This window comes from Neopelma chrysocephalum, unplaced genomic scaffold (genome assembly GCF_003984885.1).
Source record: "Neopelma chrysocephalum unplaced genomic scaffold, ASM398488v2 Primary Assembly neopelma1_43, whole genome shotgun sequence".
Taxonomy (NCBI): Eukaryota; Metazoa; Chordata; class Aves; order Passeriformes; family Pipridae; genus Neopelma; species Neopelma chrysocephalum.
The window spans coordinates 11,012,481-11,040,056 of NW_020897702.1; the positions used below are offsets into that span (position 1 = coordinate 11,012,481).

At 38.9% G+C, this 27,576-nt stretch overlaps 1 protein-coding gene across 6 annotated transcripts in view; it reads left to right on the plus strand.

The window, feature by feature from the left end:
• Positions 1–27,576, plus strand: part of PDGFD (platelet derived growth factor D) — a 141,809-nt gene that overhangs the window by 94,091 nt on the left and 20,142 nt on the right. For all 6 annotated transcript variants that reach the window (XM_027677329.1, XM_027677331.1, XM_027677330.1 and 3 more), the window contains 2 exons: positions 14,930–14,989; positions 20,138–20,339. In XM_027677329.1, the coding sequence (XP_027533130.1) occupies positions 14,930–14,989; positions 20,138–20,339 (262 nt within the window). The remainder of the gene's footprint in view (positions 1–14,929; positions 14,990–20,137; positions 20,340–27,576) is intronic.

Sequence of the window (27,576 nt, forward strand, 5' to 3'; positions counted from 1 at the left end):
CTATTTTAGATTTTTGACTTGGGGATGTAATGCTGTCTCTGTAAATCCATATCCTGCCATTTAATTCCACTTCAGCAACAGTTGTAGAATGCCAGCATGTGAAATGATCATAATATATGAAGAACATAACTTTTATTTTGGTTTTGTAACAGTGTGGTGTGCTTTCCAGAAATCTATTTAAAATGACAGATTTGTTGGGAGAAGAAAGATGCTGTGTTTGCTTCTGTAAAAAGGTTTATTAGACACCGAGATTGTATTACAATGCTTTAAAGAGGTGTTAATTAACTCCTGGTTCTTCAGTGTGGCAAGGCTGGTCTGCCCTACCACCATGGCCACAAGGGAAGAGGAAATGGCCTGTTCTTCCCACGCCCTGTTCTTGTTGACCAGTCTCTGCTCTAGATTTTCCACAAAAGCCCAAGGTGCAGCTTAACTGAAGTGTACCAGCCATGTTGGAGTAGGAAGTCAGTCTTCTTTTGGTATTTTCTTCTGACAGGCTTCCAGGGGAAGTGACTGGTGCCTTGAAACATGCTAGACCTCCAAGCTGCAGAGAGGAACTTGTGAAAATCCATCACAGCAGGTGTTGGTTGCAAGTTGTCTTTTAAATCAAAACAAGAATTGCATGTCTTCACAGTCTTGTGTGTAGAGGGGGTCTCTGAGGCGTAACTTCATGTTCTATATTCCACCAGTACTATTTATTTGACTGTGTGTCAGCACTATCTTACAAAGCCTGGCAGCACAATCCTGTTCTTGTACTGTTCTAGCCAAGTTTGGGTTGCAGGGTCTGTTTCAACCTTAGCACTGTTCAGTGTGTTTTTGTCATTCTTGGCAAGCCAGAGAACACAATGTATTGTGTATAATGGATGTTTAATTGCTTACATAATAAATCTTTGCCTTGTTTGTTGCAACAGCTGTAACTGCTGTAAACTACTTACAGCTCTGGATCAAATGATACTGATCATTTTAAGATTTCTGAATCTAAATTTAGGGTTAGTTTAGGCCCTTTTTTTTTTTATTTTACTTAGTAGTGCTTAATGCAGACAAACATTTAAGATGTGGGGTCATTCAGCCCATTTTTCCCCTCAGGAGAAGAATTGTCTTTATTTTAAATTTGTTGCTTGATCATTTGTTATTGTTTTTAAATTTAACAAGCATAGGAGCATACCTTATGGGACATTTAACCATAGACTAATAAATCCCTGTTGCAAAGATATTTTTCTTTGATAATCAGTTTTAATTTTCCTTTTTTTAATACCATACCATACCATTGCCTGCAATTATATTCCTTCCTAATTTATGATAAAGAAGTCTGTTCTCTTTGTTGTGGGTGTATATCTCCTTCAGATATTTGCAGGGTGCTCTTATGCTTCTTTGCATTTTACTTAGTGCACGTCACCCAATGATGTCCGTATTTAGCTTTTAATCTTTCCCAAAAATCCAGGCTATCTAGTCCTCTCGGAGGTTTTGATGTTATTTTCAAAATTCCCCCAGATTTTCTTAGCTTTCTACAATGTCTCTATGGTAATGAAGGGAACTGAGTCTGGTGGTTCAAGCATCACCAGAATTGTGGTATGGGTTGGGTGTTGCCTGCCAGGGTACCCTGCTTAGGCAGGTCTGTATGGCAGTGGCCAGCCTGGCTGCCCTAACACTGGGAATGTGTCTTTTAATGTGTTTTCCTCTGTCAGCTCAGTCCATCTTTGAGTTCCCATGTTTCCTATGTTCCTGCTTCCACTCAGCATGTCATTTAGAAACACATTAGGTTGCCTCTTTCCAGAGTGAACTTTATCTTGCTGGGTTATGATAATAGTTTTGATTTTTCCATGTTCCCACTGAAGATGTCTGTACCTGCTGTTGCATTTTCCACAGGTTTGGATGCAGCATCATGGCCTCAGGGAGGGATCTGGCCTTACAGGCCAGCTCCAGGCTAGCCTCCACTACTGCTTGCTCTGACACCTTCTCACAGCCTGAGATCTTCCCACCTCAAAGACAGGCACAACAAACCTTTGTAAAATGCCACAAGATTAACTTCTAAAAGACAGTACAGAAGCAGGCGGTGGTGTTCCAGCTTCCAGTCTGGGACACTGTACCGGTGGGGTGGGCTTCATGGCCAAACTAAGAGCAATGAACAAAGGGGTTTTCTGCTGTCCTCTTTTATTTGGATGCTAGCTTTTCCTGTGCCTGCCAGACTTATTTGAGGTCCTGTCTAGTTTAAGAAATTTCATTACTACAAAATGGAGTACGGCAATCCTAGATTCCAAAACAGAAAGATGAAAGAACAAAAATCAGCTTCAGACCACACTGAGCCACTGGTCTGGTGGGTGGGAGAAAGCTGGTAGCTATTCTCATCCCTCCACTCCTCCTTGGGTGGTGTCATAACTAGAACTCTTTGAACCTCTACACTTCCTATTAACAATCCTTAGTTTTATTCTGATTCTGCAGTTCCAGGCACAGATCATCAGAGAAGGTTCTTCCTTCCCTGCTGGGGAAGCTGGTAATCTTGCAGGCTGCTGCTGTTGTTTGCTCAGCACATTGGTTCTGGCTCCAGTAACCTTCACACTATATACCACATTTCCAAAGACAGTCACGGCACTGTATAAATCTGACTTGCGTTTTTTATGCACACATCTTTATTACATTTACAACCTTCTCTTTTGCTCTGAGCAGTCGATAAAGTCCATGCATGTCTTCAAAATAACACAGATGAGAGACATGCCAGAGTGTTTCTGGTTTTTCCTTACATATGCATATTCACACACACATCTTTTATTAGTTGCAGAGTTCCTGATATTTTAGACTTGATAAGATAAATCTTACTAGAAAATTTTTGTCTGAATGACAAGGTTACATAAAATAACCCCTGCCTGGTGCTGAGCTTTGTGCTACTAAGCTGAGCCCAGAGCCTGTTTTGTTACCATGATTCTTTGCCTGTAAAGCCCTCACTATTTCTCAACCCACAGGTTAGTCTCCATGTTGAACTGATTTTGAACATACATTCCATGCCAAAAAAAGAAAAAAAAAGAATCTATCACACTTCCTGTCTTTTTTAATACTAAGAAAAATGCAGTTCTGTTTTCATCAATTGTCAGTTTGATGACTAGTCAGAGCTTAATTAGAGAAGGTCTGAGCCTGTAACAATAGGGTCAGATTTTGCAACTCATCTGTAGCACTGGAAGCTAAAAATAATTTTTAGGTCTGTGGAATTTACATTTCTTCTTGTTAAATCATTTTCGGCGGAATCAAATAAGATCTAATTTTTCTGCGACCCTTGACAACAGGGTTTTTGCACTTTAATAGTTTTTTCTTTGGGGATATATTTTAATTGGGCAAAATGATGTTTTGTGGCAGATAAAACTTATTTTCCAGGTCACTTTCTTAACCTGCAGAAGCCTTTTCTTTTAATAATACTTCTGATCTGGGCAGCTATAGAAGTGCTTCCTTTTAATCAATATTTTTGTCCTGATGTATTTTTTAGGTCATACGTGGTAACAAACACTGTAATGAAAGTTTGCCTCGGACTGTAGGAATCAGGCACCACGGTGTCTCATTGCATTGTTGTCCAACCATCAATCATATAATAAAGCCTAAATACAAGCTCTTGCAGGATCAGACCCTCTAATAAAGAAGGCTATGTATCCACAATTGTCAGCAGAGACTTATTAAACAAGATGGATGTGAGCCAAGGCATAGGCACAAGGTTGTTTGCCCTCTCACATTTTTAACATGGCTAGTTTGGAGCCATCACAGGCCTCGGGCTGTTTCCAATGTGCAGTTTATTGTGACCACTCTGTTTTGCAGGGTAATAGTTACATCTGAGGACATGAGTCATACCATATCTGATCAATCTGTACCTCATTTTATTACTAATAAAGATGTAGCCCAAAAGTTCTTACATGGAGGTGATCTTTTCTTTCATTTTCTTATCACTCCTGACAGCACCATGAATGACAGAGTTAATGGCATTTGTGAGCCCTGGGGTTCAATGGTTGCAGACTTATGGGTCATTTTGAAAGAGAATAATAAGTTTGAGGAAAAAAATGAAAATAACAAACAAACCCTTAAACTTGGGAAAACAGCCTAGAAGGTATGAGGCTAACCTTTCCACTGCTGTAAGGCAGGATAAAAAAAGACCTCAAGGCCACAAAAACTTTTCTCACACCAAGGTCTGGCTAATAAACTTAAAACAAAAAAATATTCTTGAAAGAACCTGGACACTATGAGGACAGGTAGTCTGACTACTCTGTATGGTTTGTGTTGCATGCTGAAGAGGCCACTAGTGATGGAAATAGGCTTGCTTTCTCCAGAAGTGAACAGAAATTGTGAATGCTGTGTAGGTATGGAAACCTAAACCAAACACAAAACAATTGCTGTTTTTTACAGATAAGGTGAAACTTTTGCCCCAACTGGAAATGAGATCCTGTTTCAAAATCTGCATTGTACTACATATACATATTAGCTTTGAGATGCTTCTCCTCTAGGCAGGCATGGTGAACACAAGGTCTTTTGTGCCTATCTTATGCTGATGGTTAGCAAAGAGCCTGAATAAAGCAGTCGTGTTCTTATTTAGGCCTTCCACCTCTTTTTGCATATGCATGAGTTTATACAGAAAAATTAGTATTATTAAGCTATGACACTACAAGAAAAAACCCAAAACAGGTCAGATAATTTAAGGCAGCAGAAAATAGGACACTCTGCTCTCTATATACGCAGTTTATCTCCATCAGAAATGTGTGAAAGTAAACACTCTACTTTCCCCCCTTAGCAGCAACTTTGTGTGCTGACAGTCCTAGTTCAGTGCTGGTTCAGGTACATTTCCAGGTGCGTTAAGAAATAGATTGAAAGCAGAGACAACACTTGTACTGCCAGCAGCTGAAATCTGGAGGATTGCATGGGTGCTGGTATTCTGCTGGTGCAGTGGCCATCCTGGAGGTTTAGTCCTCCTGGACGAGGTGGACAGGGTGGCCAGGAGGGCTGTGCTAAAACCAGAGTAGAAATTCAACAGTCTGTAGGTTTGGTACATTAAAAATCCTTTCTGGTGTTCAGGAAAGACTCAGACCTTTTTGAACCACAAAATAAAGTCTTTCTGATGGAGTGTGCAAGAGCATGCTGTTTTCTCCTCATAAGCCTGCATTGCTGATGGAGGTGGATAGCCAAAAAACCTACCTGTTGCAGATCTGCACTGCAAGGCCAGGATGACACAGGTTTGGTGTAAACTTGGCATCTCCATGATGGGGTATGAAGCTACCTCCTGCAATTTTATTGATACTGATATCACACCCACATAGGTTAACTAGCTAGCTGTGCCTGTTGTCTGGAGAATACCCAGCTTTGGTTTCCAGAGGAGCTGCTTTTACCCACAAACCTTGCTTTTTTCTGAGTATCCCCTTGGTCATTTGTGGTGGTGGGTATCCCCTTGCTATGAGGAGAGCATATCCTTGTGCCCTGGGGAAGATCTCTGTGTGTCAGGCATAAGTCACCCTGCATGCTATGCCACTGTGTCACATTTCAGATTAATTTCATGGGGTTTTCCCTTTGTTCCATCCAGGCTTTTGGCATGAGTTCCTTTCTGAGTCCATATGTGCCATTAAATAGAGTTTATGGCTTGTACCTTTTTCTCCATTTACATTCTTTTAAATGAAAGCTTATTTTTCTTTCCTGCCACTGCTTCTGACCTCTGGTAGTCCTAGCATATTCCTTTATATTAAGTGGTGTTTACAACTTCTTTTGATTTTTTTCCAACTTTAATTTTTTTTTCCAGCTTCAATTTCTGTGACATTTTCCAGGTCATTAGTATAAAAGTGAAGTAAACTGTTCTTCTTCTTTTCATTGCTTGAAAATATTTAGCCTATTACAATTCTACAGACATCCTTAGTCTATTTGGTTACGGTTGTATTTAGTCAGAATTTAAATAAAATGTCACACTCTAATTCTGACCCAGAACACATCTTCCTGGTCCTGAGATTTTGGTCTCACTTCAGTGTTTAGAAGGATTTTCAATGCTGTTTTTTGGTAAGCTGATGCCAAACCTGATTAGCATGGTTTAGTTAGATTGTTTACAAGAAGGCAGCAAATGTAAGGTGTTTTTACCTGGTCTTCATTTATAGTGTCACTTAAAATTGCTATTTGTAAGAATTATGCATAAGAGAAATGAGAAGCATAATAGTTCCTAAAGTACTTGTATTTAGCTTAAACAGCAATGGTGCTTTTTAAGAATAGATCTGGGTCTGGAAGTTCAGTTGGAATAGTTTTGTTTTTTCCTTAATCTAGCTGTTTAATCAAGCTCAAGTTAAATGAAATCCCCAATAAGCAGTATCCTGTGCTGTTTGCAGTAAATCAACTGCTTTTGATCCCATCAAAAACCTGGAAAAGCTAAGAGAGAATGGTTCTCGTATTCTTTAAAGATTATGTATTCTTGTTATTTTTATAATTATTGAGCATCTTAGAAAGTTTGTATAGCAGTCCTTTTTTGGTATCCAAGTAAATGCAATGCCTTCCAGTCAAAAAAGGAGGGTGAACAAATTGCTTTGTTTTGCATTATTTGTGGAACGTAACACGTGCTCCTGCTGCATGCTTACTGCAGAATTAAACAGCATCCTCTTAGAGAGAGCTCAAAAACAAATGGATCTTTCACAAAAAATCAATAGGCTGGGATTGCTGCTAGGATAGCTAATGTCCCTTGCTGGTACCTTTTTACACTTTATCCTCAGCTTTGGAATTAAATTTGCTTAGCTCCATTAGAGTTTTTCATTATTATTATTAGTGCTTTCACGTTTCTCCCAAATCATGTCTGAAAATGTAAGCATGCATGTCTGCACTTAGCAGATCCTCCTAGTAGAACAATGGAAAACTTGGAGTATTAAATGAAATTAGGCTGTATTTGTTAATGATTATTTTTCACTGATTATAGACCGTGCTTAAATCTATAAAAAATGTGTAGGAATTCAAGTGGAAAGAAATCAGAAAATTAATAGCTTGCTCCTAGGAGATTTTCTGTCATTAATATTTTTTCCTTCTATCCCTAGTACTGGGGCTTTTCAGTACATTCCCATTTGGTATGAGTCATACCAAGAAGGAGGACCTGAAATAACCAGCTGTCACTGCCTTCTGTTAACTCTGAAAGAGTTTTGTCCAACCTGGACACTATCGGGAAAGTGAAGCATCAGCTTTTTCAGTTTTGCTCAGGGCAGACTCACCAGTTACCAGGGAGGCTGCTTCCAAAATCCTGCCAGTCAGCATAGACTAAAGTCCTCACAAGGGCACTGGATTTTGACCTGGCAGCAATGTTTTGGCTCCTGAGATCACTGCTCCCAAGCTCTTATCCACCTGGCAGCTCTCTGACACCAGCACTGCACTGAACAGGACCCCTCTGGATGTCTGCTCCCCACTGACCTGGCAGAGCTGGCATGGGGCATCACGTAGGGACCAGCAGGCCCTTCAAAATGGCGCGGCACCATGGCCCAGGTGTGCTTAGACACTGAACTGGGGTGAGCAAGGAGCCCAGTTGCCTTTGGAACTCTCCAGTGTCACTGCCAAAAGATGGGCACTGCAGACCATAAGGCACAAAGGGTCACTGCTGAAAGCAAGTCTTCTTTCTGTATAATAGTAATTTAAAGGGAGTAGGGAGCAGATGTAGTATAAGCTTAAAGCACCTGGATTTCATCCCTGGATAGCAATAAGGTGAGCCAGGGCTCACGTGGAAATGGTGACTGCAGTGGCAGTCTATAGCATCAATGACAGGAGAGTGGCCCAGGCACCTGCAGGCTGATTAGTCTGACCTAGAAAGCTTACAGGGCACTTGTCAGCAGAAAAGGTGGTTAAAGATGCAGGAAACTAGAGAAAAACAACCCATCTCTTTATAAAAGAAACTCATTCCAGACTGGAAGATAGCCTGAAAAGGAAGGAAATGCTGTCTAGCAAATATAATTGGACTTCAGAGGAGCATCTCACCCAGAGTAATACAGGAAATGCTTATGCTGCAGTAGATGGACACGTAGCAGTCAAAGGGGAAGCAGTGCGCTGTAATGCAGAAGGGAGTATCCATCCTGAGAGAGCTCACTAATGGGAATTTCTAAAGGGTTGGTCTTATGGTCATTTTTATTTTTGGGATGTTTTAGCAACCAGAGTACAACCTGCAGAGTAGCACTTTAATGGGTTTTGCAGCACACACAGAACCGAAGTGCGTTGCTCATGAATGGGAAAATCAGAGTATTGAAGAGGAAAACTGGTTGACCTTGAGCAGCAAATAATTGATTTGCAGTAAAATGTAATGGCCCAAAAATGAACAAAGAGGTCATTCATGTAGAGATTAATAGCTTTTGCTGTTAGATGGCATCTCACTGGTTAGTGAAGAGGGGTGAAAAAATTTCTCAGTGTACTAGGCACAGGACCAATGAGGCTATAGCTGCATCTTTTCTGGAATACTTTGTATGGTTTTGGTCTCCACAGTATGGAGCAATCCCATTTCTCTTGGACTGAGTTCAGGGACAATTGGGGGAGAAGAGGACAGTTCTTACTAAGGGCCAAGACAACTTGGCTTGCTTAGCATAATAAAATGTATGCTGATAGGAGATATAACATCTCTTCAGAATTACTGCAGGAAGCAAACTTGGGAGAGGAAGAAAAGGATAAAGCTGGTACTTACATAAGTGCAATAAAGATAAATTTAGCTTGGAAACAGCCAACAAATCTGAGGGTTTTGGAAGTGACAGCCCGGAAGGGCCTTTCAAGTTTTGTGTCCCAGTGTTTAATTGCAGAAGTAAAATTTTCCATTCAGATAAAAATGGCAAAGGAGGAATTGCAGAATATTTACAGTGAATGTTACTTGATTTGTATTTTATTTATAATTGCTTAACTGCAGTATACACCAGATTAGCTATTAGCAAATCCCTTGTACATGGAGACATGAGGACAGGCCTCTGTGATGGAGAAAATAAAGGGCAATGCACAATTTGCCCAGCATGGCAGTAAAGTCTTGCACACTTTCTTGTGGGTTTGTGTAGCAAATGGGATGCTTATAGACATAGTAGTGTTAGATGACATCTGATTTTTCAAAGGCATAACCATCGTCTCATTTGAGCAAGTGTTATCTGACCTTTTAGACAGATCATTTAAATGTCAATGTCTTGGACATTCTTACAATATGCATCCAGCAATGCCTATTTCCAGAGCTAGGTGAAGGATGAAGAGGAGTATTTACTAAATATAACTGTTATTAAATACACTCCTATTCTTATGGTTTACCTCAACTTTTCATAAATAAAAGTATCAAACTGCAGTTAACCAAAATAGCTATTACAGCCTTAAACTTTTGAAATTTTAAGTATCTTATGCTTCCCACTCAGTTATAGCTAGTAAACGTGTCAGAACAAATCAAGAGTGATTTTTTATATGTTGTCTTACACAAGTATTAACTTAGTCATAACTTATAAGGTTGTAACTACTGGTATGTAGTGGCAACTGGGCTTCAAAAACTCAATTTATATCTTTTTTTAAAGGGCAAGAATCATACTATCACATTTAGGATCAGACACTTTGGTGGCTGTCTGACCTTTTGTTACTGACTTTAAAATGCTGTTGTCATTGATGGCCTGCTTTTATGGGACTACATAAAAAAATAGAAAAGAAAATTCAATACAATTAAAATTATTTGTTAATTTCTTATCTGTTTCAGTTACAGTTGCCATCAGTGGTAAAATTTGCTCATACTTCCAGTTTGGATATTATTGCCTTCAGATTACAGCTACCTGAATTTGTTAATGCTTGCACTGCCAAATGATAGAGCTTAATGACATTGGTTGACATTGCCTCTTGCAGCTGACTCTACGTTATTGTCTGGAGAGACAAGGTCAAGTTACATCAGACTTTCTTGAAAGACACTGGCCTCCACTTAATGTTTCATTGCATGCTTTCCAAATTCAGTACCTTTTATTTTGATGTCTGGTCACCAGAGCTGAACAGAGCAGTGGTTTGACCATTACTGTAAGAAAAATGCAGTGTCTGGCGCCCTAGTGAGTAGCCTGCTGTAGGTATCTTACTGCATCCTTAGGAGAAGTGCTGATAAATGACATTCTAATATTAAATTAAGGCCTAGCAATGTGATGAAATGAAAGTATGGTAAAAGAAAAAGATACTTCAAAGTGTACATCTATATGATTTTTATTTATATTTAAGAATAGAAATTGGAGTGTACTAAAATGCTACATGAAAAATTATAATTAATATGTTGAAGTGTACAAACTTGGGTATGTGTCACAGCACTTTTTTGAATGAAACTATGACTTTTATTTTGCTTCTAACTTACATAACACCATTTCTGTTACAAACCAGGTTCTGAGTTTGGGGTTTATTTGCTTGAAATACCTGTCACTTTTTACATAAAATGTAATACCTACAAATTCAATTCTTGGAGAAAATATTGGTACTATTGCTTGTTGCAGGAAAAAAAAAAAAGAAATATTTCCAGATTATTATAATTTGTTATTGCTATCAACAAATACAAGTTTATCAGCTACCTGTTTGCAAATAGCTCTGAATGTAATAGATGCCTGTTGACCATTGTTCAAAATTAGGTATGATTGAGTTTCCTTTTATTAATCTAAACAGTAGGATAATTTTGCCTTTTTTTTCTTCAACTTGTAATTTACCCTAGTTTTTCTTTACAGACCTTCCATTGTCCTTAGTCTCTAATTCTTACACTCCATGGAGAGTTCACAACTTTTTGTTTCTGTACTGGACCTTTTTGAATGTGCCCCATTTCACCCCTGATTTGGTTTTTCAGGATCTGCTGTGTGCCTCAGTTCATCCTTTATCTCTGTTCTTCTGCAAATTTCTAGAAACTGCTTTTCTTTGGTTTATAGTTTATGATGTCTAAATACCACAAATGGGGTGACCACGGACAGAGCCCAACTCTTCAGCTTCTCTGTCTTAATTTTTCCTTAGTTTGCTTCATTCTTCCTCTTTCTCATGTTTACTTGCCCCAAGAACATGCCTTCATTTTTGCCCTTCCCCCCTTACCTGTCGTCTGAGTAGAAGGTCATAGTAGAGAACGTTGCTCCTTCAGGAGAGGACCTTCTTGAACCAATGGACCCTAAGCATCAGTTAAGGATGCTGTCTTAGGATCAGGGATGCTTAATCAAAACTCTTTTGAGAACCTTTCCCACTCCTTGAAGCGGAGAGTATCACCTCAGCTTTCATTAGCCATAGTTTATAGTTGTTTTGTCAGATAAACAATCTTTTACCAAACCTAGTCCACTCACCCCACAGACCTGCAGATTAAGAGAAGGAGTTTAGAAAGAAGTTCATAGAGATATGGAGCTGCTTCTTTCCCCTGGAGAGAGCTGCCAGTGTGCTGTGCCTGTCCTGTGGGAGTTGTAGCCTACCCCTGGCGTCCTACCTCAAAGATGTCACATACCAAGATGCCAAAAGACTGGTCTATAGAGATAAACTATGTAAAAAATGAAGAATCACAGAAATATGAGAGGCTGCTTCTTGCTTTTAATTTGAGGACCAGGCAGTAATCCAGCATGGCTGGAAGGACTCACGTTTTGCCACATGGGTTGTACAGCAAAGTGAGTCATGGACAACATGCTTCCCAAACTGGCAAGCTTCTCATCCTCATCCCTGGTGTTTTCCTGATGCCTCTCTGTTCCTACAGCTCCCACCAATTCCGATGGCTTCAACCCAGTGGAGCTTGTGCTGCTGCAGGTCATGGACCCCCCAGGCTGCAAGTCATCTTCCTCAGCAACCAGTGCTATCTGACTCTGCAGTCTCATATATCAATGGCTGTGATTTTGCCTCATGATCTCCACTTGGGAAAGCTCTAGGTGAAACACAGAGTATTCCCTGTGACTCCTTGTCACTTATTGGTGATCAGTGGTGGGAGACAGGCTATAGGCAAAGTCAGTCTGCAAAGGAGAGAGTAGCTTTTCTTTGTCTGAAACAGAGCCAAGAACAATATATCAATGTCCATATATATTTAACTCTAAGGACTGACTCAGTATTTGTCTTGCTGAAGTGTAATTTTGGAAGCTGAGGTTTAGAAGTTGTTTTTTTCAGTAGAAGTAGCTACCATCAGAAGGTGATTGGTAGTCCTGTTGTTTTCCCTGTAATTTTGCTGCTTGTAGAATAGTTAATGCAGTGCTTTGTTGAAGTCTCATGCAGTACTGTTATGTTACCTGCACACATACGAGAATAGAAGCACTGTTGTCAGGGTGACGTAGCCAAATTATTACTACCCTGTTTTTCCAGTATTAGGTTAGAAAAGATGTGGGGATTATGTTTTTTTGGGTTTGGGGGGTTTTGTTGGTTTTTTTTAATGTTTTAACTGAAAAGTATAGTATTAAGTAATGAAGAAAACAACAGCCAAAGTGATCATAGGCAAATTTTCATAAACAAGATAGTATAAATTGAATAGATAGCACTGAAAATAGATTTGTCCTTCAGGTTGTACTATGGACAATGGTGAGAAAAGAGGAGAGACTTTTGTAATGATGAGAACTACTTTAATATCATTACTTGAAATAGCTGCAAGCAGAAGACATAGATAATAAAATCTTCAAACTGTAGAGGTTGAAAGCTCTGAGAAGCCAAGAATGACTGCAGCTGCCTTAAGTGATGGTGGAAAAAAGCCATAGGGTTGTGAATAGTTTATGCAGATCGAATATAATCACAGAGTCAAAATGTGCAGTCATAAGGTTTGAGATCCAAGAAGCAGGTGGTACACATGTCTATCTCAGGATTTTGGAGGGGTTCCCTGGCATCAACCAACTCAAAGAATCAGACTAAAGAAACATTTTTGATATCTACAGTTAGACAACATAATGGGACCATCACTTTGAACACAAAATTACTTGTTGTCTACAGTCTACTCCAAACATTCAATGAGACAAATTGTTCCTGTTTTAAAATAATGCCACAGAACTCAATGCCACTTTAGTTCTTTTTCTGGAAGTGCTAAATGGAAGCTAATGACTGAGAGGAAATGATTTCCAAATTTTGCAACTAGCAGCCATTACCAGAGGATTCATGAGCTTTTCAAATCCATTTTTATTTAATTTAAGTTGCGGCTTGTCAAGAACTGGGCAACTAAATGTGTAGAGAATGTGGCCAAGGTAGCCACATTCAGAATTATTTATGACCTGATCATAGCTTTTGCAGATCTTTTTATTGTTTTCAAGAAAAAAAAATCTGCTTTGAAATACTGTACCTAAAATATTTCTGTATTCTTAGAAAAAATGACCACTTAATTATTAGCCTTTTAAAAGCCCTGCAGTTTCAAAGGTCACTTAGTGATGGGGTTTCTTAATTTCTACTAATCTTAAGTACTGAAGAAACCACTACAGTTTTGCCATTTCAGATTTGAGAGAAAGGGACATTTTAAAAAGAAACACTAGCAGTATTGAATTCACAATCTTGTGACTTTTGAGATATTTGAATATTTTTCTATAGCACATGAAAAACATTAAAAACCCACATGTATTGATTCTGGATCTGAAAGCAGTTCCTTCTTGAGTAAAGGAAAATTTTATTGATGAATCAGCAGATTATGTGATCAATTTTCTGTTTTCCATTCCTAAGAAATAATATATGCATATATGTATGGTCCAATCCAGGATCAAGTCTAGTGAGCATCAGTTGAGCATGCATTTTCCCCTTTGGTTGCTAGCTTAAAAAAAAGCGTAGCAGATCCTGTGTTAGGACAAAATTGTGATTCCAGGCATTGATCCATCTTCTTTAAATCTTTTCATTGTAAATTAGATTATTAGAAATTAAAATCTCGGTACGCTGTCACTTCAGTCCACTTTCCTTACCCGCATAATCCTGTTGATCATTAGCTATTCACTGCATGTGTGTGTTTAATAACCATTCTGTAATGCTGCCTTTTTTTCCATTTTTCATGGTTTAGTTATTCCAGTTGGAAATGTGTAAAACCGCCAAAATATTAAAGAAATGGCTTCTTCATTATTTAAGTGGTGATTTCTCATCACTGGTCAGACAAGTCGATTGGTATTTAGGTGACCACATGTCAGTATCTACAGTTTTGACATCAATATCTAAGCTTATCCTCCCAGGTCTCTTTTATAGAGACAATAGAGACAAAAATGCTCTTTTAGGATGCAATGTCATTCCAAATTAAGCTTCTAAAACAGTTTATCAGATGATTTTTCACCCTGAAAATGCCAGGTTTTGTTGACTGTAAATGGAAACGAACAACTCACTTAGATGTTGGCTTTATAGATGTCCAAAGGTGGATGAGATGAAACCCATCCCTGTGCTCAAATTAATCATAAATACCCAGAGGTTTGGTGCAGTGACTCTTCTACTGTGAATGTACTGCGGTTGTGTTTTTTGATGTAAAGAACATAGTGCCATTCCTGTAAAGAGAGGAACTCCTATTCAGCTCAAGCACCAAAAGCAATACAGTCATGTTAGGACTACTTTTCAAATGGATTAGGTTACTCTGCTTTTCACCTTGACTAAGTAATTCCAGGGTATTGGCATGTCCACATTCTTTCCAGAACAGATCTGTTTGGCAACAGCATTGATACTCTGATTATAGGCATACAGAGATGGTGTTTAACATAAAGAAGATAAATATTATGTCCTGGACCACATTGGGTCCTGCTATGCAAAGCAGCAATTATCATATTGGTGATGGTATTATTGTTATCATCATCATCATTATTATTATTATTATTATTATACCACCTATTCTTGTCCCAGCGAGCTTGCAAGGAGCTAGTTTATAAACAATGAAAAGGGAGGAACCCTAATGGAAATAGCATTATTTAGGATTGACACATGGCAAGGGACTCTTGCATTAAAGAGGGTTAGAAAAAAGTGACAGAGGTTGAATGCTGAAATATTTCCTAGGTTCTGTAGTTAATTTTGGATATTGCCTTAATGGTGATTTTTTCCTGTGGGTTTTTCCCCTTAGGATGATTTCCAGCATGCAGCCTCAGAAACCAACTGGGAGTCAGTCACAAGCTCTGTCTCAGTAAGTAATTTTTCACTATTTTGCGCACGGACGGATTCATAGGATGGCTTGAATCCAACTCACAGAAATGGCACCTGCATGGAGAAACCACTTTTGGAATAGAATGAAATAGGTGTTTATCCAACTCATATTGGAGTCAATCAGTATGTTTTTAGAGCTAAAAGATTCAGGATATGCCATCAACTATTGTAATCACATGAGATAACCATTGGGAAACATTTCTTGCTTTCAAACTCATTCTGCCAATATGAAAATACAGCATATAAACTTAAAATTTTTAATTGTAGAATGTCTTGACCTAAACAGAAAACTATAATTAAAACAGTAGGAACATAGATCTAGCTTTTCACTGTGAACACTGAGAATTTTTTTTAAAGTGTTTCCAATAAAATATCTGAAGTCTCCGCATACAGCGGTGAAATGCAACTCAGAGAAAAATAAAACAGAAAAAAGAAGAAAAACATGTAATCCAGTATAAAATTTTATTTTTCTCTTCATTGCATTTGATTTGTGTCATTGTCCTCTCTTTCCCAATGCCTGGGAACAGCAGTGTAGCATCAGAACTCATAATATGGCCAGTCCTCTTCTGTGTGCTCTGCTGCCTAGGCAGCACCATGTCACAGCTCTTGTTAACTCCTCTTAAAACACGAGGTGGGGATAAATGCTAGAAGCAGATTTGAGACCAATGTTTGGAGCATTCATGGAAGAGAGCTTAATGATAGCACCTTTGTTACAATAGCTGCCAGGAGTAGCCAGTGAAGGAGCAGTAAATAAAATATGGGTAAATTCTACTGATCAGTGTCCAGTCCAGGCAGTGAGTAGAAAGAAAATTCTGTACTGCCAAAATTAGAAGCTGTTAAGACAGTCTTACTTATGTTTACCCTTGAGTTTGCAAATGAAACTTTTCCTTCATGATACGATGCATTGATTGCCTGGAACTAATTGTGCTGAAAGTCTTGAGGAGTAATGTTAGCAGGGCTGAGATCTACTAGATGTGCCAAGCAGGAGATGCTAAAACAGTTTTACTGAAAGACATAAACTCATTTTTCATTCTATTATGGACTATTATGGAAAAAAAATCTATGTGATGGAATATTTTGTTTAAAAATATGGTAGGCTGGTGTTTGAAAATGTAAGCCTAGGGCTCCCTCAGCAGATGACTACGAAAATGAGATCAGTGGTATGGTACATGCCATGTTAGTTAACATCCTTAACATCATAAAATGCACAATACACCAAACCAAAATCCAGTATCTTTTTCATATTGAAAAATTAGGTTTATCTTCCACATCTTTTTTTCTGAAAAATTGTTAACATGTTGCAGGTAGGGAAATTCAGTACCAATGTTACAGGTAGCAAGCTGATGCCCAAGGTCACATGGAAACCTACAGCTCAACCAGAAGCAGAAACTCAGTTTTACTGGTTTTCCCACACCATTCCCTATCTCTTAAAACGTTTTCTTCAGCTTGGGTGTGTGTCACACCTACAAGTCCTTTTTATCCTCAGAGAAAATAAGGTAGAGCAATTTTTCACAAAAGCACCAAGGAAAAAGTCTGAGAACACCCAAGTTCCTCAGGAGAGAAAGATTCAGGGGTTCTACTCTGGTCTTGAGGAGCAGAAAGACAAACTCAGACCTGTAAGTCTTGATGACATACGATTCTGCTGATGTTTAAAGATTGCTCTCTGAAACCCACAAGCAACTCAAGGACTCATTTTGGGTTCTAGACACATTACAACTCTCAGAATGAAAATTTCAGAGTGAGCAAATTCCATGTTGGAGATCATATTACAGAGGTATGTTTTGTTTGGTTTTTGTTTGTTTTTTTCTCTCAGAAAGCTAAAACAAATACTTCTGCCCTTAACCCATCATGGGAAACCCAGGAAAAAAATAAAAAGGAAACAAAATCACTCCTTATTAGTCTAGTTTCCATTATTTCTGAAGTAATTTTTTGTCCAACAAAAAAACTGTGATGCACATTGAACTGCCTGTCAGGTTCACAACAGAGATAGGAAAAAGAAAAGAATGGAGGAATAGAGATTAGGGGCAAGAGCGCTGACAAAAAAAAAGATACCTTTGTGTTCCATTAAATTAAAAATGTATTCAATGCTTTTAAGAAATACAAAAGAGATACAAAATGTGGTAAATCTTTGCTCTTCATTGCTTCCTACATTTCACTTTTCTTCTTGCTCCCTCTTTGGATGCAATATCAGAAGCCAGATTACAACAAGCCCAAACTCTCCTAAAGCCAGCACCTCATTCTTGGCAGAACAAAAAAAAAAGGCAGTTGTGTTGGCAGCTTTGAAGTTGCTTTTGGGCCTGTCACATGGTGTCAGGAGGCTATCTGAGCTGTTGAAATAATTCCTCTTTATTTGGCTGTCACTGAGAAAACATTAAGCTTTCTTCTATGTTTGAACGAGGTTGCACAAATCTCTTGAGTAGAAGCTTTTATATGAAAAGAAAAAGGGGAATGCCCAACTGTCTGAGTTTGAAATTCCTTGCACATTCACTGACCTGCATTTCTGTAATGAAATGTACAGTTGAACATGTGAAAAAAACCCCCTCTTCCATTGAGTAAGCCACAGACCTGTGGCCTGATTTTTATGTGCTGTTTCTTCAGTCTCCTCGCACCATTTCCCTTGCTTTTGAAAGGCAATCAGGGTCTGATGTTTCCCTGTTGGGCTGCCATGAGCCCCACTGAGCTCTTCTTAGTAAGAAAGTAGCATTGGGTGGCTTTTCCTTTTGTAGCCCAAAAGGCTGTGTTAGCACACTGCATGATGCTGGCCACTGCATAGTCTCTCCTGCAACATTGCTTTAGATAACAATGCTGTATTCACTTTACTGGTGTGAGCTTTTCAGCTCCTGGGACATCCGTCTCTCTGGCAGTCTCTATTCCAAGCTACTTAGAAGTCAGGAGAGAGGCTTTGAGGCATGCCTTCCCTTTTAGGGGACATAAATTGTTACAGGCATCTGCACTGTGTCTTACTTAGCATGGCACTAGAGAGGCATTGCAGTCACAAGTGGGCCCTCTGAAACTTCTTGGGTTGTTGGTCGTAAGCAGTAAAGCGCAGCTGTGCTTTGTTGACTGCACTATTGTTATGTTTTCTATTTCTTCTCTTTCTGGTTTTTAATAATTTGGACCGCCCATATTTTCAGCAAATAAATGCAGTAAAATATCAAGGATTGTTAATTTGTGATATATCTTACCATTAGAGACAACTGTTTTATTTTAAAAGACATATATACTTTAAAACTATTATAATAGGAATTGAAGGACACAATCCTGCAAAAAAATGGGTGAATTTATGCAAATGAATTGACCTTTCCATTACTACCCAACTGACTGAAGTTAATCAAAAAGATTAATAGTTTAACTTAACTAGGATATGAGGCAAAAAAAATATTTTGGGAAGCCATTAATTTTAAATGGCATATTTCTGCTGCATTACTTCAGAGCTGGGTTTTCATAAGACAAGAGGTTTCTAGGGTTTTCCCCCCAATGTTTTAACAACTCTTGTGCTCTACTATGCTTCTTGTTGGACAAAATAATGTATTTTGATTGTGGTCCTTCAAAAAGTAAGAGATCTGCATTAATAGTTTTTCTTGCACATATTTTACATAATATTTGCATACTATTTGACTTTGTGCTTGGACCAGGGAAAAAGTGATGTCACGATAGTGGATATTGTGATTCTAAATAATGATTTTTAAAAATGTTTGAAGTCCTCTCCTGGAAAACTGAAATTGCTACAATCTTTCTGTCAAAGTTAAGTTGTACCACAGGTTCAGTGGGAACACTTAGAGAATGGTGCTTGGCCCTTACTGATGGGAAATAACATTCTATTTGACACAATTGTGAGGATATTAATATGTTGGTAATCCAAATATTCATTGTTACATTGCTGAGATCATAGAAGCATAGAATAGCTTGGGTTGGAAGGGACCTTAAAGATCATCTAGTTCCACCCCAGCTGTGGGTAGGGATGCCTTCCACTAGACCAGCTTGCTCACAGCCCCCTCCACTTGACAGTGAACACTGTCAGAGATGAGGCATCCACAGCCTCTCTCAGTAACCTGTTCCAGTGTCTCACCACCCTCACAGTAAAGAATTTCTTCTTAATATCTAACCTAAACCTCCCCTCTTTTATTTTAAAGCCATTTCCCCTTGTCCTATCACTACATGCCCTTGTAAAAAATCTCTCTCTGTCTTTCTTGTAAGGTCCCTTCAGGTATTGGAAGACCAAAATTAGGTCACCCTGATGCCTTCTCATGGCTGAATAATTCCAATTCTTTTAGCCTTTCCTCCATACCTTTAATCATCTTGATAGCTCTCCTCTGAGCTTGCTCCAACTGGTTGATGCCCTTCCAGTGCTAGGGACTCTAGAGCTGGATGAAGTATTCTAGGTGGAACCTCATGAGAATGGAGTAGAGGGGCAGGTTCTCCCCTCACTCTGCTGGCCACGCTGCTTTTGATGCAGCCCAGGATACAATTGGCTTTCTGGGCTGCAAACGCGTGTTGCTGACTCATGTCCAGCCTCTTATCCACCAGCATCCCCAAAATCAAAGTATCATATTTTTTCTGTTTGCTTAGTAAGTTGTATTTTTGGGTCAGTTGGTGTACTGAAATACATTTAAATTTGGAGAATAAAGGGTCATTTTTTCAAGTCTTCAACCAAGCCAAATTTGTTGCCCAAATTGACCAGAGAAAGATAGTCCAGTGGACTTGTCTTTGTCTTTCTCTGCTGTGGTTTCTGATCTGCCTCTTATCAAATAACTGACAAAGCTGGCCTCTCCATTCTATGTCTATGGCCTTACCAGTGGTTTCAAAAGACATTTTCATTACATCTTTGTAAATGTGCAAACCATCATCCCCTTTGAAAAGTGGATGTAAATGCTGACAGCCCACCAGTGGCAGTGCTTTTGCTCCCTGAATCTCCTCTGGGATTTGTTTGGGAGTTCCTTGGTGTCTCTTCTCTTTACAAAAAGAAAACACAGGTATAACAAAGCCTGGCCCAGGTAATGACTTCAAAAGATGGCTCGAAGTAGCTGTGTCACTCAATAGTGAGACAAGTTTCTCAGTAACTGTTTTCAGTTGTTTTAAGTGGTGCCGTAACTTGTTCAAAGTGCACTGAGATATATGTCACTCTTAGGGGGTATCCTATCCCTCTCCATCAGTGACTGATGCTACGCTCACGGCAGAAGCACTGGATCAAACCATTGCTGCATTTGACACGGTGGAGGATCTGCTCAAACACTTTAACCCGGACTCCTGGCAAGAAGATCTTGAGAATCTGTACACAGACAGTGGCCACCATTATCGAGGCAGGAGCTACCACGACAGGAAGTCCAAAGGTAAGAAAAGTCACTATATACATACTTTGAGGCAAGACCAGGGTATTTCTTCACTCCTTATGGAAATGTCCGTTGGCTAGATTTTACATTGTGATGCCCATGTTCCCATTGGAGAAACAGGGCAAGGTACCACCTATTAAAACTAGGGATAAGTTGTTTATCCTTAATCAATTTCTAAGTAGAATCTTGCTTGAGAAATCAGACTGAAAACTGCTCATGGTTATGATGAATTCACAGATAAAACACAGGCCCACATATAAAGACAGATGGTTCTCAGCTTCACCCTCTTAAAATTGCTTTGTGTGTAATGCATGGGGCTCCTAATTACCTGCATTATCACTCTTCTTTAAATACCCTGCTTAGGGACTGTTCTCTGTTGAGTGAGGAATAATCACTTTTATCGCATTGTGCTTAGGGAAGCATCTGGTGCAGACACCTGTATATGCAGCTGGCTTTTTTAGGATGTGAACATCTCACTGTTGGCGGGGAGCATTATTATGGTTTAGCATCTTCGTCTGTAACTGAGCAAAGCACACATTTCTGGGTCATGTTTCTTGTTTCCTTCTCTTAGTTCAAATTATCCAGTAAATGGTAAAACAAAGGGATGTTAAGCTAGCAGTACAAACCCATAGTGATAAAGAAACACTATTGAGAAGAGACAGTCGTGCTCTGGGGTGACCATGCACTGAAGGGCCTGATGAAATTGCCCTTCATGTGGTGCAATATAGATCTAGGAGGTCTGTTAGGGTTCTCCAAGATGACAATCACTGTAGTTTTCACAGGAGATCTGGAGTGAAGTATTTCATTTGATTTCTCCTGTTAATATTGTCTTCCATTTTCAAGTTGTATATTCACATGCGTTCTTCTTTATAACTTTATAATGCCCAAATCACAGTTCCAATTGTGTGCAATCTAGCATTTATTTACATCTTAAATCCCATTCCCACATACATTAAGCATATGCTAAGGAGAGAAAGAGAACTGTAGTTCTATATTTGTAACTTGCTATCAAAATGATGAAGCTTTGATCATAAAAGGGATACATAGACTGCGTCTGTATTATAGAAAATAGCATCAAGGAGTGTTCCCAGGCCCTGAAATCCAGTCACCATATTGCTATGGTCATTGCTGGGCATGAACCAGGATCTGGAGAAGCTGCCTGCCATTCACGTGGCCACCTTGACTTGGAGAGTAAGAGACAAATGTGGGCTGTCCCATGGCTGTTATCCTTGAGGAGGATGACCTCAGGCACATACAGTGTATGAGTAGATACAGTACTGGCTTACAGTTTCCAAGACATGTTGGCCTTCTCTGTTTCTGGGCTCAGCACCTCAAAGGAATCTGCGATAACAGCCTGAGCAGATATCCAGTGAATGTGATCTCTTTTACTTTGCTCCCTTTTGGCATGTCAGAAATTTCAGGCAACCACAACAGCCCATGTTTGTGAAAAACTTCACTTAAGTTCCACTGCATGACTTTAGAGAGTGGTTTGATCTCTGTGGGGGTCTGTGGAAAATGATCTGTATTGTCTCGTTCCCAGGCTGGATTTGGCACCAATGTATACATATAAAAAAGAAATCAAGGGCCTGTTCTGGTTTTAATAGAAGCTGATTAGAAACCTGGACCCTGTACTGGTTCTGCTCTCCAGATTTCATTTCACTCTCAGATCATATTTGGCCTGTTATCCCATATATTTAAATGACCACATAAATATAAAATAGGATTTCGTGTTTTATTGATGCAGTCTAGAGGTATCAATCTGATCTGGTACTGCTCAGAAAATTCAGATGCGTGAAAGTTTTTCCACTTAGTACAAATGTAATTCAGCTTCTTGCATAGCAGACCACCACTGTAAACAAATTAATTTTCCAGTTATTATTTTAATATACTTGATTCATAGGATTTTTTTTGGTGGTGTTGGTTTGGTTACAGGAAAAGGAAGAAAAGTTTTATAACAGTTTTCCTTTTGTCTTCAAGCTAAAGGCCAAATTCCCTGACTGTTAGCAGCCCTCTGGACAAAAGTACCTCACAACAATCAAATCCTTTAAAATTTTAGTTAAGAATTTTTATTTAGTCATAAACTTATGACAAGATTAAAGGCTTGTTCTTGGATGATGTCAGGAGTAGGGAATAGTTTTAACAAGCCTTTCAGTTAGAAACACTTGGTGGCTTTTAAACACAGACACTGTGGATCTCTGAGGAATGTTGATAGGCACTGGGATAACCTTGCAGCAAAGAGAGCAATAGATTATATCATCATTTATTTCAGATACCTATCTGTTTCTGCTTTCAGCCTGGGTTTTATTTTTTATCCTAAATTAGAACAGCCCTGAGGCAGGTAAGAACAATTTGATGTAATCTCTGCCTATCTTTCACAGCATTTTCAGAACATGCCATATAAATGGTATAAATTAATCACTAATAATTTCACCCCATCCAACTTTCTGCCCAGACCAAATCATGGCACAAAATTGAGCTTGAGGCATTGTTTCTAAATAGTAATTCTGATTACAGGAACATGTAGTAAATTATATTTAAATGGTATATTTTCTTAATTTGGCAATTAATAATTTCCAAATTTAAGTATCAAGGTAAAGCAAATAAGAGGATAGTATTTAAGCATAAAATGAAATCTCACAGAATCAGGGAATAGATGAAGCAGGAAGGCACATCAAGAATTTGTTTAGTTCAACCTCAGTACTCAAGGCAGGGTCATCAATAAAAGGTTGCTCATGACCATGTCAAGTCAGGTTTTGAATACCTCCAAGAATGAAGGCTGCACAATCTCTCCAGACCACCCTGTGAACAAAATAAAAAACAAACAAAAAAAATTGTTATTTTCACCATTTGAGCAGGTTTTCCTATGTTAAAATTTGAGTCCAAAACCTCTTGTCCTTTCAAAGTAGACTCTGGATCCATCCTATCATTGATGGATCATTGGGCCACAACCAATTGTATGAGGTTCAACAAGGCCAAATACCGGGTCCTGCATTTCAGTCACAACCTCGTGCAGTGCTACAGGCTGGGGGAAGAGTGACTGGATAATTGCCCAGCGGAAAAGGACGTGGGACTGTTGGTCAACAGTGCCTGAACATGAGCCAGCAGCGTGCCCAGGTGGCCAAGAAGGCCAATGGCATCCTGGCTGGTATCAGCAATAGTGTGGCCAGCAGGAACAGGGCAACGATTGTCCCCCTGTACTCGGCACCAGCGAGGCCACACCTCGAATCCTTTGTTCAGATTTGGGCCCCTCACTGTAAGAAAGACATTGAGGTGCTGGACCACGTCCAGAGAAGGGCAGTAATGCTGGTGAAGGGTCAAGCACAGGTCTGATGAGGAGCAGCTGAGGGAACTGGGGCTGCTAGCCTGGAGAAAAGGAGTCTCAGGGGGAACCTTATCACTCTCTGCAGCTACCTGAAAGGAGGTTGTAGTGAGGTGGGAGTCAGTCTCTTCTCACCAGTAACAAGTGACAGGACAAGAGGAAATGACCTTAAGCTGCACCAGGGGAGATTTAGATAGGAAATTAGGAAAAAAATTTTCACAGAAAAGGTGGTTAGGCATTGGAACAGGTTGCCCAGGGAAGTGGTGGAGTCATCATCCCTGGAAGTGTTCAAAAAGTGTGCGGATGTCGCATTTGGGGATATGGTATAGTGGTGATTATGGCAGTGCTGGGTTTATAGTTGAATTTATGATGCTGGAGTTCTTTTCCAGCCTTAAGGATCCTATGACTCTCTGTATTTGTAAACATCAATATACACATATGCACATTGATCCCTGCCTGGATATCTCTTGCAAGTACCTTAAAGTCGTGGATTAAATCCAAATATATAACTCCATTCAATCTGCAAAATCTGATCTCACACCTCTACAATACTGATGCAATTCTAATTAGTTAAGTGCATTTCTTTCTATTTACATGATTGAAGTCAGATATTGGTATCAGGAGTGGCTCACTAATAACCAAATGAAGTTTGAAATTTAATTCTATATATGTTCAGTGAGGTTTGCTGTTAAACACTCCAGTAAAGGCTGAGTATGAAATTGCAGTGAAACCCAAACTGGCAGAAAAGGGCAATAAAAAAAGGGGATGACACACATTCACATTTTCACAATCCTTAAATGAGGGGCCTTATATAAGCTATAAACTATGGTGTACACCCACATGAAAATTTGATAGATATTTCAAATAACCTCTGCAGTTGTAAATATACTCAAAAAGGTTTGCTATCAATTGCTGCATTTTAGAAACTGAAAGCATGAATATTCAGCCTTATGCTTCTCCTAGACTCTCAAGAAAAAAAGCAGGACATAGCAAACAAAGTATATCTTTTAAAATTATTCCTTTTGCATTCCTGCAATATATTGCTGACTTCAGTGTCATATTAATTTGATTATTACAAATATTAAGCATCTCTAAAAAGATATCACTGGCTATTGGGTTATTTAATACTGCTCTTGTCAAGGACACAGGTAGATGTAAAAATATAAACAGCCATGCTCTGCTATTATGTTGAACTTCTTGACAAATAGGTTTCTATTTTTTTAGAGAGTCATAAGGAGTGCTAAGACATGTTTGAAGGAAGCCTCTCCATTCTAGTGTAAATTTTTGAAAGCATCAATTTATCTGCTTAATGATATTAGAAGAGCTTCTAAGAGTATACTGTTGTAAACACTTCCAACCATCAAATGTTATTTAACTTTTCCCACATGGTTGTCTGCATTTGTCTTTGGTTGTTCTCTCTGATGTTTTACCTCCCATTGAAAAAAGCTTTATAATTAAAAAAAGGCCACTGCCTGTGAAATGGTTTGTGTACAAATGAAGAAAGAAAGGAAAAAGAACAAGTTCATAGTTTCTCATCATAAACGTAAATACAAATGCCGTGGAGATGGTACCTAAAGAAAGTGGCCATCTTTAGAAAAGAATGGGTTGTTTTGTTTTGTTTTGTTTTGTTTTCCCATAAATAAACCTAGGAAGCAGGAACACATGTAGATAGATACATTCTGGTAATTAAGACTACACACACCTCTGAGCTCATTTTCTTTTTTGGAAATAGTATGCAAGAAGCCTTTGGCTATCAGAGGAACTTAATCAGGCGGGACATTCTTGCAATAATATCTATCTGCAATGATGGCTTTACCCGTTAAATAAATAAACACTTGGTGGCAGAACGCTGGTCTGGAAGAATAGTGAGGTAACACCACAGGTTTTCATGGAATGTTTTCTGCTATCCATTGCCAAACAGGTTACCAACATCAGGCAAGTTTCACCATGTCCTTAACAATAGTTCTTAATTGTCACTACTTACAGTGGTCCAGCAAGAAGCTAGAATTTTAACTCAGGAATGTAATTTCTCAGGTGGTTGCAAACAGTGGCCAGTAAATCACTGCAAACGTCCATATACTCTTCCTTGAAAGTTTCTGGGATGGCTGCCAGCAAGTTTCAGTTCACAGACAGGGAGTGCAGGCGTCGCAAATGCTCGCTCATTCATGGCGAATGTGAATATTCCAAGTAGATGGAATACCTTCTCAAACAGCTGCTAATTTAAAGTATTCTCTGTGCTCAAAACCCAGAATATTTCTCCCACTCTTCTTCAAATGGGAACTAAGTTGTCTGTTGCATGCAAACTGCACACATTCACTCATTTTAGATCTAATTCAGATCTGCACCCTCTGTGAAAAATGAGATTTTCCTTCATGTGTTATGTGGCACGATTGTTGGTCATTGTCAGTCACTGCAGTGAAAGCTTTTCTTACTAAACCTTTTTTTAAAAGGTTAGTGAAACTTGTAGCATACTATTTATTACTGGAATAAGCTGCTCAATTCTATTGATTTCAATGAAGCTGTGTCAAATAGTTTGGCCTGCTTTTGCTACTTGACCCATAGAACAGCTGATTATTGGTTTGCCAGTCCATAATAGGCCTATATATTGGGCACCTACGTATATATATTGTTTCACACAAGCACTTATAAGCCCCCTGAAAATCTGATCTCTCATTTCTCTGAAATAACAGTTGCTGTATTGAGGAAGTTTGTCTTGGCATTGCAATTCTGTAGTAAATGCAAATTGCAACATCTTCTCCTCAGCTCCCACAAGAAAGACTTGAATAGCTCCCAAACTTTCCAGGTATATTTAGCAAATTGCTTATTGTGGTATCATTAAGCATGTGCAGTGGAACAGTCAAAACCATCAGCCATAAGTGTCGAAGTCTAAAAGCTACAGGATTCAGTCAACATTTGGTATGGAGAAGAATAATTTAATCAGTGTCAGTGCATTTAGATTATTTAACCAGCAGAAGATGCAACTGGGAAATAATATTCCATTTGGTATTACATATATATATACATATATATATATTGTGTATATATATACTATATATATATACTGTATATATACTTTATATATATATATATAAACACTTTTGAGGATATTACTATGTTGATAATCCCAATGTTCATTGTTACATTGTTGAGATGATAAAATCATAGAATGGTTTCTGTTGGAAGGGACCTTAAAGATCATCTACTTCCAATGCCCCTCATGGGCAGAGACACCTTCTACCAGACCAAGTTGCTCAAGACCCCATCCAACCTGGCCTTGAACACTTCAAGGGATGTGGCATCCACAGTTTCTCTGAACAACCTGTTCCAGTGCATCACCACCCTCACAGTAAAGAATTTAATTTCTCCTGGTATCTAATCTAAACCTATCCTCTTTCAGTATGAAGCCATTTCCCCTTGTCCTGTCACTACATGCCCTTGTAAAATGTCCGTCTTCAGCTTATTTGTGTATTTGCCAACTCAAGTTTAACCACACCATAGCTTCACTCAGCTACAGCACTGCTCTGAGTGTCTTTGCTTGTACAGTGCCTCTAAGTCTATCTGACACACACCTTTATGCTAGTGGAGCATGAATGCTAGAGAGAAAGGATTCAATATACTCATAGGTCTCTGAGAAATTCCATTCTCTATAGAAGGAATTTTTTTTAAAGCCAAGAGTCAAAATTGTAGCACAATAACCTTTGTTATGAACTCTAAACCACACATGAAAAAGGATGAGAGTCAAAGTATAGCTGAGCTCTGGATTCCCACTTGACACACAATACTCCAGACACATTGCAATTCCATCCCTTGCTGATGCACGAAATATGAACAGGGGCAAGCTAACAAGTACAGTCTGCTTTCATGATTACATCTTTTTAGTTGCCAAAAAGAACACAAGAGCTAGAAATGTTGACAGAA